This window comes from Equus quagga, chromosome 2, assembly GCF_021613505.1.
Source record: "Equus quagga isolate Etosha38 chromosome 2, UCLA_HA_Equagga_1.0, whole genome shotgun sequence".
Lineage (NCBI taxonomy): Eukaryota > Metazoa > Chordata > Mammalia > Perissodactyla > Equidae > Equus > Equus quagga.
Genome location: NC_060268.1, coordinates 69,958,556 through 69,975,096, shown reverse-complemented (window position 1 = coordinate 69,975,096; position 16,541 = coordinate 69,958,556). Strand labels below are relative to the sequence as shown.

Sequence of the window (16,541 nt, the reverse complement as noted above, 5' to 3'; positions counted from 1 at the left end):
CCAGGTGTGGACCTTCACTAGTCATCAAGCCATTCTGTGGTGGCATCCCACATACAAAATAGAGGAAGATTGTCACAGATGTTAGCTCAGGGCCAGTCCTCGCCAAAATAATATATATATATGACAATTTCATGTGATCACTCTTATCCCTGCTACCTAGTTGTCCTGATTGTTAGGGGCATCCTGACTTTTGAGATTAACATCTCTACTTATACAGAAATTAATTTCCTGAAAAGGAGGATTTATTGATTAAAAAATTATTGATTTTCTTGGTTGTCTTTTTACAACTGGCAGAGTATGAAGTGCTAAGATGATACATTTTTATTTCTAAAAATTCAATCTGGTGTAACATTTCCATTCAATTTTGACTCTAAATTACAAAATATTAATATGGGTTATATTGTCCCTGGCTGTATGAAAATAATAACTCTCTTTTGTGTGATTCACTGCATCAATGGAGTATTAATTATAGACTCAAACAAGAAACTGAGGAGTAGAAAGTTGAGAGCATACGTTTGGCACTTAAAATCACTGCCTAATTTGAGGTTGGGTTATGAGCTAATAAATGGCACTTTGTAGCCATATGTGCTATGGAAAGGTGAAATAATTGGAGCGGCTCTAGAAAGTTGTGTTCCCTGCGGTCCTGAGAAACATCTCATTAAGATATGCTATGGTTTCAAATGATCGCTCAGCATTGAATTGTTAGAGTAATCTTTGTTTAAAAAATATATATATAGTTAAACAACAGTAATTATTGTGGACCCTGGAGAACATGTATAATTTGTTATATTGTTGTTCTAGTCAGCACTTAATCACCAGCTGACAGGTGACATAAACAACTTAAAGCTATTAGAAAGAATTTTTTTTAAATATCCATTAGATAAAGATAGCTTCCTGAAAATGGTACTATGTTTACTGCTTAGAGGTGAATTGTTTTTATCTCTTTGTTTAAATAATGCATGTCAAATATGTTTATAATCCCTATAAAGTAAACTGCTACTTATACATAAAATAGAACCTTCCATTTTGGGTGAGATAAATACAAGATTTTTTCCCGAAGTTCTTTTTAAACTATAAAATGATGTTGAACTGTTTTTGTCATTGCTACATATTGATAATCAACTTCCATCTCCTAGTTTAACTGGCACAAGAGCCAAGTGGGTGGAAATGTACATACTTATTGTTGAACGAGCTGCTACCTTCCTTTTTCTTTGCAGTGGAAAATCCAACAAAGCTTACCATGTTATTTTTCATATGATTTTAGCCAAATCTCACAGTCATGGATGTCAAGTACAGTTTGGGACATGGGTGTGGACGTGGCTTTAATATACCCAGTAAAATAATAAGTCCTTGCAATAGCTTTCTAGTGTATAACTTAAAGAGGAACTTCCTTGTTGAAAAGAAAATAACTGATTGTGAGAAGTCTAGTAAATTCCTGTTCCAAGAATTTTAAAAATATGTTTGTATGTATGTGTGTACGAGTGAAGACTTAGAAACAAGGCACGTCTGTAATACATACATTTAATGCCAACTCTTCTTCCTTTTAGGCCTGAAACAGTGTTAAAAAATCAAGAAGTAGAATTTGGCAGAAATCGAGAGAGGCTTCAATTTTTCAAGGTATAAATGATTTGTGGGAAATTTTTATGTTGAAATTTATAAAGTATTGATAGGTACAATTTTTATATCTTTAGACTAATAGGTTTAAAATACTTTATAGCAGTAGAATCTTTTTTTGTTCCTTCAGATAAAATGTTATCAGAGAGGCTGGCCTGGTTGCATAGTGGTTAAGTTCACACGCTCCGCTTTTGTGGCCCAGGGTTTGCAAGTTCAGATCCCAGGCATGGGCCTACACACTGCTCATGAAGCCATGCTGTAGTGGTGTCCCACATCCCAAGTAAAGGAAGATTGGCAGGGATGTTAGCTCAGGACAACCTTCCTCAAGCAAAAGGGAGGAGACTGGTAGCTGATGTTAGCTCAAGGCCAGTCTTCCTCACAAAAAAAACCAACGAGTGATTAACTCTTTTTTTAAAAAAAAATCTTACTGGAAACCCCAGTGTATAAAAAAAGATAAAAACAGTGGCTTTAGTTCAAGTGAGCTTGGACGGCCTTATACTTGAGAACTGCTGGAACATAGTTGATAACTACTGTTTATCTGGACTATTGGAACATTTTCCTTTGACTTAATTTTGTTTTAATAATCTGAAAAATGGGTGTGTTTAGGTTTAGTATCTGCATATTTGTTTTTAAGTATATGCTATAAACTGTGACCATATTGAACATTGGTAAAATATTTTTAGTGTCAATATTTACTTATATCTTTATTGTGAGCACAAATTCATGTAATGTACTAACACTTGGATTTCTTAAATTTAAACAAAATATAGTGGAGTTCAAGAGTTTTTAAGAATGTGGCTGTAATCCCTCCTGGAACTGGAATGGCTCATCAAGTAAACTTAGAATATTTGTCGAGAGTGGTTTTTGAAGAAAAGAACCTCCTCTTCCCAGACAGTGTCGTTGGCACAGATTCTCATATAACCATGGTGAATGGTTTGGGGATTCTGGGGTGGGGTAAGTAAATGACTAAATATATTTAGTTCTTTTGGGGAGAAGATGTCAGGAACACTATAAAAGAACATAAATAACAGGTTTTTTAGCCTCTGAGGGTGTTTTTTCATCGATACTAGTAGCAATAAAAGTAAATCTTAACTCAAGTATTTGTGGACAGTGTCATATAAGACAGAATTTATGAGAAGAAATTTGCACCATACCTGGCACAGTACTACCATTTGTGGAGTGATTAGAGTGATGATGATGATGTTTCTGAAGGTGTTGTGGTTACTCCCTTGTTTAAACTCCTTCAGTATCTTCTCCTGACTTCTCCAAATTTCTTTGCATTTTTAAAAATTTTATTTTATTGACGTCATAACAGTTTATGACATTGTGAAATTTCGGTTGTACATTATTATTTATCAGTCACCATATGTATGTGCCCCTTTACCCCTTATGCCCACGCCCAAATCCCCTTTCCCTCTGGTTACTACTAATGTGTTCTCTTTGTCCATGTGTTTATCTTCCATATATGAGTGAAATCATACAGTGTTTGTCTTTCTCTGTCTGGCTTATTTCGCTTAACATAACACCCTCAGGGTCCATCCATGTTGTTACAAGTGGGACAATTTTGTGTTTTATGGCTATTATTCCATTGTGTGTATATATATATATACATCACATCATCTTTATCCATTCATCAGTTGTTGGGCACTTGGGTTGCTTCCATGTCTTGGCTTTTGTGAATAATGTTGCAGTGAACATAGGGGTGCATAAGTCTCTTTGAATTGTTGATTTCAAGTACTTTGGATAGCTACCCAGTGGTGGGATGGCTGAATTGTATGGTATTTTCTATTTTTAATTTTTTCACAAATCTTCATACTGTTTTCTTTGGTGGCTGCACCAGTTTGCATTCCCACCAGCAGTGTATGAAGGTTCCCTTTTCCCTGGATTCTCTCCAACGTTTGTTATTTTTTGTCTGGTGATTATAGCTGTTCTAACAGATGTAAGGTGATATCTTAGTGTAGTTTTGATTTGTGTTTTCCTGATGATTAGTGATGTTGAACATCTTTTCATGTGCCTCTTGGCCATCTGTATATCTTCTTTGGAAAAATGTCTGTTCATATCCTCTGTCCATTTTTTGATTGGATTATTTGCTTTTTTGTTGTTGAGTTATGTGAGTTCTTTATATATTTTGGAGATTAACCCCTTGTTGGATATATGATTTGCAAATATTTTCTCCCCATTGGTGGGTTGTATTTTTGTTTTGTTCATGGTTTCCTGTCCCTTGCAGAAGCTCTTTAGTCCAATATAGTCCCATTTGTTTATTTTTTCTTTTGTTTCCCTTGCCTGAGTAGACATAGTATTTGAAAAGGTCCTTCTAAGACCGATGTCAAAGAGTGTACTGCCTATATTTTCTTCTAGGAGTTTTATGGTTTCACATCTTACCTTCAAGTCTTTAATCCATTTTGAGTTAATTTTTGTATATGGTGAAAGATAATGGTCTACTTTCATTCTTTCGCATGTGGCTGTCAGTTTTCCCAACACCATTTATTGAAGAGACTTTCCTTTCTCTATTGTGTGTTCTTGGTTCCTTTGTCAAAGATTAGCTGTCCATAGATGTGTGGTTTTATTTCTGGGCTTTCAATTCTGTTTCATTGATCTGTGTGTCTCTTTTTGTACCAGTACCATCTTGTTTTGATTTCTATAACTTTTTAGTATATTTTGAAGTCAGGGATTTTTATGCCTCCAGCTTTGTTCTTTTTCCTCAGGATTGCTTTAGCAATTTGGGGTCTTTTGTTGCCCCATATGAATTTTAGGATTCTTTGTTCTATTTCCATGAAGAATGTCATTGGGATTCTGTTTGGGATTGCATTGAATCTGTAGATTGCTTTAGGTAGTTATGTACATTTTAACTATGTTTATTCTTCCAGTCCATGTGCATGGAGTATCATTCCATTTCTTTATGTTGTCATTGATTTCTTTCAATAATGTCTTGTAGTTTTAAGTGTTATATGTCTTTCACCTCTTTGGTTAAATTTATTTCTGGATATTTTATTCTTTTTGTTGCAATTGTAAATGGGATTGTTTTCTTGAGTTCTCTTTCTGTTAGTTTGTTATTAGAGTATAGAAATGCAACTGATTTTTTGAGTTGATTTTGTACCCCACAACTTTGCTGTAGTTATTGATTATTTCTGATAATTTTCCAGTGGATTCTTTAGGGTTTTCTCTATATAAAATCATGTCACCTGCAAACAGCGAGAGTTTCACTTCTTCAATGCCTAATGCATTCCTTTTATTTGTTTTTGTTGCCTAATTGCTCTGTCCAAAACCTCCAGTACTACGTTGAATAAGAGTGGCAAGAGTGGGCACCCTGGTCTTATTCTTATTCTCGGAGGGATGGCTCTCAGTATTTTCCTGTCAAGTATGATGTTGACTGTAGGTTTGTCATATATGGCCTTTATTATGTTGCAATACTTTCCTTCTATACCAATTTTATTGAGGTTTTTTTTTTTTTTTATCATAAATGCATGTTGGATCTTGTCAAATGCTTTCTCTCCGTTTATTGAGATGACCATGTGGTTTTTATTCCTCATTTTGTTAACGTGATATATCATGTTGATTGATTTGCAGGTGTTGAACCATCTCTGCGTCCCTGGTATAAATCCCACTTGATCATGATGTATGATTGATCCTTTTAATGTATTACTGTATTTCGTTTGCCAATATTTTGAGGATTTTTGCATCTATGCTCATCAGCTATATTGGCCTGTAATTTTCCTTCTTTGTGTTGTTCTGGCCTGGCTTTGGGATCAGGGTAATGTTAAGCCTTGTAAAACGTGTTAGGAAGTGCTCTGTCATCTTCACTTTTTTGGAATAGTTTGAGAAGGATAGGTATTAAATCTTTATGTTCTATAAAGATCTTATGTTTTTGATATCTTAGGTTTTTTATTACTGTTTCAATCTTTTGTGATTGACCTCTTCAGATTCTCTATTCCTTCTTGGTTCAGTTTTGGGAGGTTGTGTGAGTCTAAGAATTTATCCACTTCTTCTAGATTGTCCATTTTGTTGGCATATAGCTTTTCGTACTATTCTCATAATCTTTTGTGTTTCTGTGGTATCTGTTGTTATTTCTCCTTTCATTTCTAATTTTGTTTATTTGAACCTTCTCTCCTTTTTTCTTAGTGAGTCTGGCTAAGGGTTTGTCAGTTTTATTTATCTTCTCAAAGAACCAGCTCTTAGTTTCATTGACTCTTTCTACTGTTTGTTTCAATTTCATTTATTTCTGCTCCAATTTTTATTATTTCCTTCTTTCTGCTGATTTTGGGCTTTGTTTTTCTCTTTCTAGTTCTGTTAGGTCTAGTTTAAGATTGCTTATTTGAGACTTTTCTTGTTTGTTAAGATGGGCCCATATTACTATGAATTTCCCTCTTGGGACCACTTCTGCTGCATCCCATGTGAGTTGGTATGGTGTATTTTCATTTCCATTTGTCACCAGATATTTTTTGATTTCTCCTTTAATTTCTTCAGTGATCCCTTGGTTGTTCATTAGCGTGTTGTTTAGTCTCCACATATTTGTGACTTGCCCAGCTTTTTTCTTATAGTTGATTTCTAGTTTTATAGCATTATGGTTGGAAAAGATGCTTGATATGATTTCAGTCTTCTTAAATTTATTGAAACTTGCCTTGTTTCTGAATATATGGTCTGTCTTGAGAATGTTCTATGTGCACTTGAGAAGAATGTGTACTCTGGTGCTTTTAGATGGAATGTTCTACATATATGTAAAGTCCATCTGGTCTAGTTTTTCATTTAATTCCACTATTTCCTTGTTGACTTACTGTCTGGATGAGCTAGCTATTGATGTTCGTGGGGTGTCCAGATCACCTACTATTATTGCATTGCTGTTAATTTCTCCTCTTAGGTCTGTTAATAGTTGCTTTATGTACTTCGGTGCTTCTGTGCTGGGTGCATGTATTATGTCCTCTTGGTGGAGTGTCCTTTTTATCATTATATACTGCCCCTCTTTGTTTCTCATTGCCTTTTTTATCTTGAAGTCTACTTTGTCTGATCTAAGTATGGCAACACCTGTTTTCTTTTGTTTGCCATTAGCTTGGAGTATCATCTTCTATCCCTTCACTCTGAGCCTATGTTTGTCTTTAGAGCTGAGATGTGTTTCCTGGAGGCAGCATATTGTTGGGTCTTGTTTCTTAATCCATCTAGCCACTGTGTCTTTTGATTGGAGAATTCAATCCTTTTACCTTTAGAGTGATTATTCATATACGAGGGCTTAATACTGCCATTTTATCACTTATTTTCCAATTGTTCTGTATTTCCCTTGTTTTTCATCCCATGTATTTCTGACTCCCACTTCAGTTTGGTGGTTCTCTATGATGATTTTCTCAGTTTTCTCTTTATTTAGCACTTGTATCTCTGTTCTGATGTTTTGTTTAGTGGTTACTGTGAGATTTGTGGAAAAGATCTTGTAGATGAGATAGTCCATTTTCTGATAGCCTCTTACTTCCTTAGTCTAAGCAAGTTCCATCCATTTCCTCTTCCTCATCTAAGTTATTGTTGTCACAACTTACTCTATTTTGTGTTTTGAGTTTGTGATTAAAATGAAGTGATTATAGTTATTTTTGATGTTTTCCTTCTCTTTAATGTTATAATTATGTGTTTGCTAACCTGTTCTGATAGAGAGCTGTACCTTCCTGATTTTTCCTGTCTCTTTATGTCCTTGCTCAAGATTGGTAAACCCTTTCTTTTTTTTAAGAATTTATTTTTTTCCTTTTTCTCCCCAAAGCCCAGCGGTACATAGTTGTGTATTTTTAGTTGTGAGTCCTTCTAGTTGTGGCATGTGGGACACCGCCTTAGCATGGCTTGATGAGCAGTGCTAGGTCTGTGCCCAGGATCTGAACCCTGGGCCACCAAAGTGGAACACACGGACTTAACCACTCAGCCACGGGGCCAGCCCCTGTATACCTTTTCTTTATCTTTTCAGGTAGGAGGGCCTTCTTGATCATTTCCTGTAAACAAGGAGGGTCTTGTGGTGATGAACTCCTTCAGCTTTTGTTTATCTGGGAGAGTTTTTATTTCTCCGTCATATCCAAAGAGTACTTTTGCTGGATAGAGTATTCTTGCCTGAAAGTTTTCATCTTTGAGAATTTTGAATGTATCATTCCACTGTCTCCTAGCCTGTAAGGTTTCTGCTGAGAAATTGCTAAAAGCCTGATAGGGGTCCCTTTGTGGGTTATTTTCTTCTGCCTTGCTGCCCTTAATATTTTTTCTTTGTCATTGACTTTCACCAGTTTTACTAATACATACCTTGGAGAAGGTCTTTTTATATTGATGTAATTAGGAGTTTTTTTGCTTCGTTTACTAGTAATTCCGGCTCTTGCCCCAGGTTTTAGAAGGTCTCAGCTATTATTTCTTTGAAGAAGCTCTCTGCTCCTTTCTCCCTTTCTTCTCACTCTGGAATACCTAAAATTCTTAGCTACTTTTTCTAATTGTGTCAGATGTTTCTTGGATAATGTTTTCATTTCTTTTTAGTCTTAGTTTTCTCTCCTCTTCCTCCTGAAGCGTTTCTGTATTTCCATCCTCTAAGTTACTAATTCTGTCCTCTGTAATATCAGCTCTGTTATTTAAGGACTTTAGATTTTTCTTTATCTCACCAATAATATTTGTCATCTCCGACATTTCTGATTGGTTTTTTTAATAGTTTCAATCTCTTATGTGAAGAATTTCCTCTCTTCATTAATTTTATTCCTGGGCTCATTGAACTGCCTTTCTGAGTTTTCTTGTAACTTGTTGAGTTTGTTTATGATAACTATTTTGAAGGCTCTGTCATTTAGATTGTACATTTCTGTGACTTCAGGATTGATTTCTGGGTTCCTGTCATTTTCAATCTGGTCTGGAGTGTTAACGTACCTCTTTATACTATACTTGTACCATTGTGTAGTGGTAGTATCTGGTCACAGATTCCACCTGCCGCTACTGGAGTGGGGCAGGAGCTTTGTATTCTGAACCCACCACAATCCCTGGCAGCTGTGCTTGTCCATTGGAAGCTATGCCAACAGGGCCTGTCTGCATTTGCCTGCTGGCCGCTGCTGCTTTACATATAGAAACGCAGGTGCTCTGGCATGGGTCCTCTGCTCTGGCCAACTGGCCAAGCTTGTGTACCACATAGTGGGGTGCTCTCTTTCACATGCGCAATCTCAGGCTACCCCTCTCTGCACTCAACTATTTGCCCTCCTAGGCTGCTTGGCTTGGTGAAGACACCCCGCTCAATTGCTTAGTCTCCTCAGGGTGGAACATTCCTACAGGCTGGAAGGCAACTCCAAGAGCGAAGGCATTCCTACAGAAGGCTGCCCTTTCTCCCTTCTCCTCTCAGAGTTGCACACCACTGGGTAATGTCCTGCCCTAGATCATTGCTCTGTGTGAGGCAGAGGAGATCCCCTTACCTCCTTCCACTGCCTCCCAGGAGGTCCGGCACCTTCACCTTCAGACATTTGGCTGCATGGATCTCTCAGACAGCTCTTGTGTTGTGTGTATGTCCTCTGTTGGTTTGTGGATGTCCTTTTCCTTATATCTTGGGAGAGACTAAGGGAAGAGCTCACTCCACCGTTATGATGACGTCACTCCCCATATCATTCTCCTTTGCATTTTATACAAAGACCCTTCACAACCTAGTGCCTCTTTGAGCATTCACCCACACGCATCTTACAACTAGTCATTTATTTCCCTGAATGGGCTGTGCTCTTATATGTCATGGCTTTCCATAGGCTATTCCCTCTGGCAGAATGCATTTAGTCTTTTACAAGGTGTTACAATGATTGACTTTTTTGTCTTTGCCATTAGACTGAGCTTCTTGAGCTTGGCAGGAACTGGGTTCTTTTCATACCTATATCTTGAGCATAGTACAGTACTTAGCTTAATAAATAATAAATGTTTACTGAATTTAATATAAAGGTAAAAATGTTTTGAGAAGACTTGAGTCCCATATCCACAGTAGAAGCAGTGTGGCAGCTCTGTAAGCTACTGTGTAAGACAAGCTCGTGAAATACCTAGAGATTTAGATGTTACAAAGATAACTTAAACTATCTTTAAATGTACTATGCTAATATACCTGTCTTTATTACTTTAGGGGTTGGAGGCATCGAAACAGAAGCAGTTATGCTTGGTCTGCCAGTTTTTCTTACTTTGCCAGAGGTGGTTGGATGTGAGTTAACTGGCTCATCAAACCCTTTTGTTACATCCATAGATGTTGTTCTTGGCATTACAAAGGTAAGTTAAAATTGTGCCAGATGTATAACTTAGTGGACATTCTTTTTATGTACGTAGAGGAGCCCCATGAGAGCGGGGATTTTAGTTCCTCACTTCATCCTCATCATCTGACATTATTAGCTGCATTGTCATAGTTATCATCATAGTAATAATATCAAATATATAGTACTTTGTATGAGTAAGTACAAAACAATTTGTTGTGTCGTTTACTTGACATGTTAACTCACTCATTCCTCATTACAAGTCTGTGAGATTGGTCCTACTACTATCCTCATTTTAATTCTGAGAAAACTCGAGACACAGTAAAGTTTAATGACTTACCAAAGGGTTATAGAGCTGAATAGGAAGTTGTACAACAAGGATTGTAACCCAGGATGTCAGGTTCTTGAGTCCATGCTTTTGACCGTTATGCCTTATTCCCTCAATAAATATTTGTTGACTATATGAATTAAAAGAATCATAGTTAGGAAAGATCTAATTGCATCTCCTTTAATACTTGTTTAAATCATTTTCCCTTTAGAAACTATTATTTTACTAGATAATACTTTCAAAAATATGGACTGTAAAGTGTGATTGTGTCAAATTTTTCTATTGGCTGTTTTAACGTTTCTTTAATGTATTATATAGAAATTTTTTTCTCTGCAATTTTAAAATGTTGGCTGCATGCATTCAATACATATACTCTAGGGTTTCCTAGTGAACAATAATTTGTAACTCTGCATCTTAAATTTCTGATTTTCATTAACTTTATTTTAATGATTAGGTCCCAGTTTGTTAAATGAATGAACCTGGGAAATGTTCCACATACAATTTCAGTTTAGATCCCAGAATCTCAGCATTCTTTGGTTAGATTATTGGTCTGAAGGCTTTTAGAATACTCTGCAGGGAAAGAAAATGGTATTTCCTCCCTCTTGGCATTTAGTATTGATCTTCTTCCTTAATTAGAAAAAATTTTGACGTCTTACAGAAATGGTTGATTGACTTATGGTACCAAAAGATCAAGAAGTTAAATTGAGAATTGCAGGACTATTCCTAAAGGAAAAGGAATATCCCAGTATGTTTTTAGAGAAATCAGTTCTTTCCTTTGGACAGCCTGAAAATTAATGCTGTTTTTCAGAACTCTCTGGCTATATTTTTTCATAACAATATTACATGTCTGTTTTGCCATTTTTGCTTTTACAGTGATATAAAAGTTAAATGTATTGTGTATGTTTACATCTATTGATTATTTTATTTCTTTTTTGAGGCCTTGTTCTTTTCATGTTCTTTTCATTAATCTTGTATTGTTTTTCAAAATGTATATTGTGATATCTCATTAATTTGGTGAAAGCAATATTTGGCTTGGTATATCTAATCTGTATTGCTCTCATCGTCAAAAATATTTCCATGAGGGGCCGGCTGGTGGTGCGGTGGTTAAGTTCTCACGTTCCGCTTCTCAGTGGCCTGGGGTTTGCTGGTTTGGATCCCGAGTGCAGACATGGCATTGCTTGGCAAAACCCATGCTGTGGTAGGCGTCCCATGTATAAAGCAGAGGAAGATGGGCATGGATGTTAGCTCAGGACCAGTCTTCCTCAGCAGAAAGAGGAGGATTGGTAGTAGTTAGCTCAGGGCTAATCTTCCTCAAAAAATAAATAAATAAATAAAAATAAAATATTTCTATGAATATATGAATCCATGACTATCTCTTAGGCTTGAGTTTCTACATCTATAAAAGACTTTGTAATAAGTGATCCCTAGCACCTCTAGTATGTTAGGACTTAATATTATTCATAGGTTGAAGGTTATTTCATTTTTAGTCAACCTGTAGGCACTCACCCTATACCAATCTGAGACCATTTTACAGTTTAGAAGAGGTGAGTAGGTATTTTGGTTACTTAGAAGTAACTAAGAAAAATGATTTTAGAATGAGTCGATGTTTCATAAGAATGACAGAGAACCTCTTTTCTTCACTGTCACTAGTATTGGTTAAAAATTAGATTTTATAGTTTTCAGAGAATCCATGCTAATCTTAGCATTGCTAATTGTGTGTTTCTGTGTATCCCTTTATATAGCACCTCAGGCAAGTAGGAGTGGCTGGAAAGTTTGTTGAGTTTTTTGGAAGTGGAGTTTCACAATTATCTATAGTGGATCGAACTACAATAGCAAACATGTGTCCAGAATATGGTGCTATCCTCAGCTTTTTCCCTGTTGATAATGTGACATTAAAACATTTAGAACATACAGGTAAGAAGATATCATTAGCATAAATGTGTTACATTTCCACTGTGTCCGAAATATTTTATAATAAATCACTGCCTTGTACCTGTTATTTAATAATTTTGAAACAGTGGCTTTCAAATGAACTGCATCAGATATCTTCAAAGATCTTGTGCTCTCAAACCCTAGTACCCTGTGACTCACTTAGAGCAACTTAAAGGAATTATTCAAACAGCTGATCTTCGCCTCCCTTTTTCCCCATGATGATGAATACCTACACCCTGCCTAGGGATCAGAGGTTGCAGTTTCATGGAAACCAGGCTTGAGCGTATTCACAGGTATTCCCTTCCGTATCCAGGAGTAGAGGAGCCACCAGACAAAAAAGTTTGAGAACCAGTGCTTGTCTAAAGAATAAGAAGCACATAATTTTGTTAAATGCAACACAGGGTTACAGATTTCAAATCTTTTTTATAGCCTCATTATCTAGGAACTTTGACAGCTCTTCTACTGACTGTTTATTTTAAAATAGAAAATACCTGGGCCAGCCTGGTAGCGGAGTGGTTAAGTTCACACGTTCCACTTTGGTGGCCCAGGGCTCGCCGGTTCGGATGCCAGGTGTGGACCTACTCACCGCTTGTCAAGCCATGCTGTGGCAGGTGTCCCACATATAAAGTAGAGGAAGAAGGGCATGGATGTTAGCTCAGGGCTAATCTTCCTCAAAAGAAAAAAAAAAATAGGGGGCCGGCCCTGTGGCTGAGTTAAGTTTGCACACGCCACTTCGGCAGCCCAGGGTTTCACTAATTTGGATCCTGGGCACAGACATGGCACCACTCATCAGGCCATGCTGAGGTGACGTCCCACATGCCACAAGTAGAGGGACCCACAACTAAAATATGCAACCATATACTGGGGGGATTTGGGGAGAAAAAGCAGGGGAAAAAACAAAGATTGGCAACAGTTGTTAGCTCAGGTGCCAATCTTAAAAAAATAAAATAAAATAGAAAGTACCTGTAAAGCCAGGATGTGTTTCTATTTCATAAGGCCCCTTGAGCCACTTCGTTTTTTTAAGAGAGAATTGCTGAACTACTCTCTCTAATCATAGGTATATTTTGGGGATATATTCTTGTATTCTTCCGTTTAGGGGCAGATTATAAGTTAATAAGTCAAATGGCAAAATGGATGACTGGTCATTAGGAATCTTAGAGGAAATGGTCCTCATAGAATGCAGAGCTTTCTCTACACTGGAGTTTGGTTGGTAAAACATTCAAGAGAAAAAAGGTTAGAGGTGCCTCATTCCTTGCATGTTAACATGAGTTAATGTATTAATGACCTATTACCATGTAACAGATTATCCTAAAACTTTGTAGCTTAAAACAGCAATAACATTTATTGCCACCATGATTTCACTGGGTCAGTGATTCATACAGGGCATAGCTGGGACAACTTGTCTCTGCTTCATAATGTCTAGGTCTTAACTGCAAGACTGGAAAGCTAGGGACAGGAATTCTGAAGGCTTGTTCACTCGCATATCTGACAGTAAATGCTAACTCTCACCTGGGAACTCAGCTAGGGCTGTCAGCCAGAACACCCATATGTGGTTCTCCATGTAGTATAGGCTTTCTCACATAGTGGAGTTTCAAGGGTAAGTAACCTGAGAGAAATGGAGTCCCAGCCATCCTGCCAGCTGGAAGTCACATTGCTCAGATTCAGGAGAAGTGAATATCAGTTCCACCTCTTGATGGAGGAATGTCGTTGTCACATTGTAAGAAGAATATGTAACTTAGGATATATATTGCTGTGCCAAACATTGGAAAATACCATCTGCCATGGTTAGTTACTTCTCATCAGGCTTACAGATAACTACCCAGATGTTTAATTGGAAATTTTTATTGTTAATGTCTAAATTCTTTTAATTTTTTGAAGATCTGTTAGATCTTTTTATCCTTCTGCTCTATGAAACTGTTCTTAACTTTTGATTACTTTATTCTTTCATTTTGACTATTAAGTTGCATATTGCTTATATTTAGGTTGCTTATTTCACCCTTCATGGTGAGTAGTAATTTATTATATTCAGTTTTATTATTGGTTTTTCTTTTACAAACAATATTTTTTGTAAGTTTTATAGAACTGGCTCAGTATTTCTGATCTTGCCTGCGATTGAGTAAATTTTAAGGGGGAGCTGTTATGTATTTTATAAAGTGGAGTTTTCATGAAGGGTAAAATTTTACTGTGCTTGAGAATAATATCAAGTACTAATTTATAAAAAAAATTCTACTATGAGTACTTAGTAATAATAATATTTGTTTTTTGCTCATTATTGGAATTCAGCAACCTTACCCACAAAGATTTCAAAATTCTTTACTGGATTTTCTTGTTCATCATCTTTTTAGGTTTTGACAAAGCCAAACTCAAGTCAATGGAAACATACCTTAAAGCTGTGAAATTGTTTCGAAATGACCAGAATAATTCAGGAGAACCTGAATACTCCCAGGTATATACAAATAACCAACATAGTAGTGGTTAGGAGTGTAAATTCTGGAACCTGACCCAGCTCTAAGACTTATTAGTTATATCACCCTGGGCAATTTATTTAGCCTTTCTGCTTCATTTTTCTCATCTCTATAATATGAAGATAATATCTACCTCATATGATTCTTAAGAGAGTAAATGCAAATTCATTAGAACAGTTTCAGGCACATAGTAAGTGCTTAATAAATGTTAGCTATTACTATTATTATTTAACAAATGTCATTTGTGACTCTGCTTTCATTTTATTCATTAATTTTACATAGATTTCTACTAGAGTGAATTTTATGAAGTCTAAATTTTTAGTATTTAAAATATATAATTGACTCTTAATTTATTGCTCTAATTTTTTTCTACTTTATGATAAGAGTACTATAATATCCTCCCAAAATATCAATTTTGATAACATCGGCATTTGGTTAATGTCTGTATTTTATAAAAAGTCTCTGTTGTGAAAGGGATATACAGTTATGTGGTCTTAAATGTTAAAGATATTTTACAGTCTAAGCAAATATTTCTTATCTATTGGAAATTTATATTTATCTTGAAGTTGGTAAAATTCACTCTCAGGAGAGTCTAAATTTTAATAAAATTTATTTTCTAGGAGTGTGTCAAGGATCTAAAACCACTTGGTGGTGTTGTAGGTCCAGTTAACTGTTAAGCAAGTTTTTGTTGGGAAATCCATTTTCTCAAAAGCTTCATTTTTCTTCATAGCATGTATCCCTACCTGACATTATCTATTAATTTGTATGCTTTTTGCCTGTCTTTCCACCACCAGGATACAAGTAAGCTCCATGAAGACAGGAACTTCATCTGTTTTGTATGACACTGTATCCCCAGCACCTAGAACAGTGCCTGGCACATAGTAGATATTCAGTAAATATGTTAGGTGAATAAATGAATATTTATAGGTATATTGAAGGCGAGTATAGAACCCATAGGAAGTGAATTCGTGTGACACTTTGGGCAAATCTTTTAACTTCTCTGATTATTTATTGAATCTAGTGCTTTGTCTACATTAAAAAAAAGAAAAAAAAAGACATACAGGGAAACAATAAGAAAAATTAAATGGAAAAATTTTGATGGTATAGTGAAGTGGAATAAATTTGCCTATTAAAAACTCAACCAGATTAAGAAATAAAACTAAAACCCATCAGGATGTTGATTTCAAGAGAAACTCATTAAATACCTACTTAAAGACGAAATCTAGGATCACCTGGATCCATGAAATGAAAGTATAAGAAAAGCAGGTGTTGCCATTATATATAATCAGTCAGAATAAACAAGACTGTTAAATAATGGATGAAAGCCGTAGAGAAGAAAAACTTAATTTGAATTGCTTATACACAAATAAAATGTATGAAGGAAAATGGTAGAAATGCCAGAAGAAATGAATGAAAACCTAATTGAGAGGTGGGATTAGGATTTTAACAAAATACGATTTTATTTTAACCAAGGAATAAAAATATGGTCTACAGGAGCATGACCAACTAGACACTCTGGAACCAGAAAGAGAAAAACCCTTTCTCTCTGTCGACCAGACTTAATATCATGCAAGCTAGAAAGAAGGAATGTTTACTAAGCCCACCTCCATTATCAGAGAGCAGGCAAAGAAGAGTGAATTTGAAGCTCAGAAGCAATAAATTGATAGCTGGCACAGGCATCTACTTTATCATCAGTCATCTTTGAAGACAGTGTTTATCTTTGTGGGGAGAAAAAGATTTGGGGAACAAAAAATTTTATATAGTCTAATACAGTTGATATTGTGCTAGTTTGCATACTATCTGCTAGTCTTGCTTTTAGCTAATTTTTTAATATTTTATTTCATAAATTAAATGGAGTTTTAAAATCTTTATTTCTGGGTGTGTATTTCACCATTAAATTGCATTAAAATAAATGCGAATATCTTCATTCTGCTTCAGAAAGTAGTTCTTAAATTGGAATCTCTACTTAAAAATTCTGTTCCTTTTTTTCCTCTTTTCTCTCATTTC

The 16,541-nt window shown here is 35.8% G+C and overlaps 1 protein-coding gene across 3 annotated transcripts in view; it reads left to right on the top strand.

Annotated features, from left to right (window-relative positions):
- The window catches only part of IREB2 (iron responsive element binding protein 2), a 56,724-nt gene that overhangs the window by 24,046 nt on the left and 16,137 nt on the right, over nucleotides 1-16,541 (top strand). For all 3 annotated transcript variants that reach the window (XR_006887454.1, XM_046653225.1, XM_046653226.1), the window contains 5 exons: nucleotides 1,548-1,617; nucleotides 2,385-2,568; nucleotides 9,689-9,828; nucleotides 11,880-12,051; nucleotides 14,415-14,515. Coding sequence is in view for 2 of the 3 variants with exons in the window: in XM_046653225.1 (XP_046509181.1) it covers nucleotides 1,548-1,617; nucleotides 2,385-2,568; nucleotides 9,689-9,828; nucleotides 11,880-12,051; nucleotides 14,415-14,515 (667 nt within the window). In the remaining variant the exon portion in view is untranslated. The remainder of the gene's footprint in view (nucleotides 1-1,547; nucleotides 1,618-2,384; nucleotides 2,569-9,688; nucleotides 9,829-11,879; nucleotides 12,052-14,414; nucleotides 14,516-16,541) is intronic.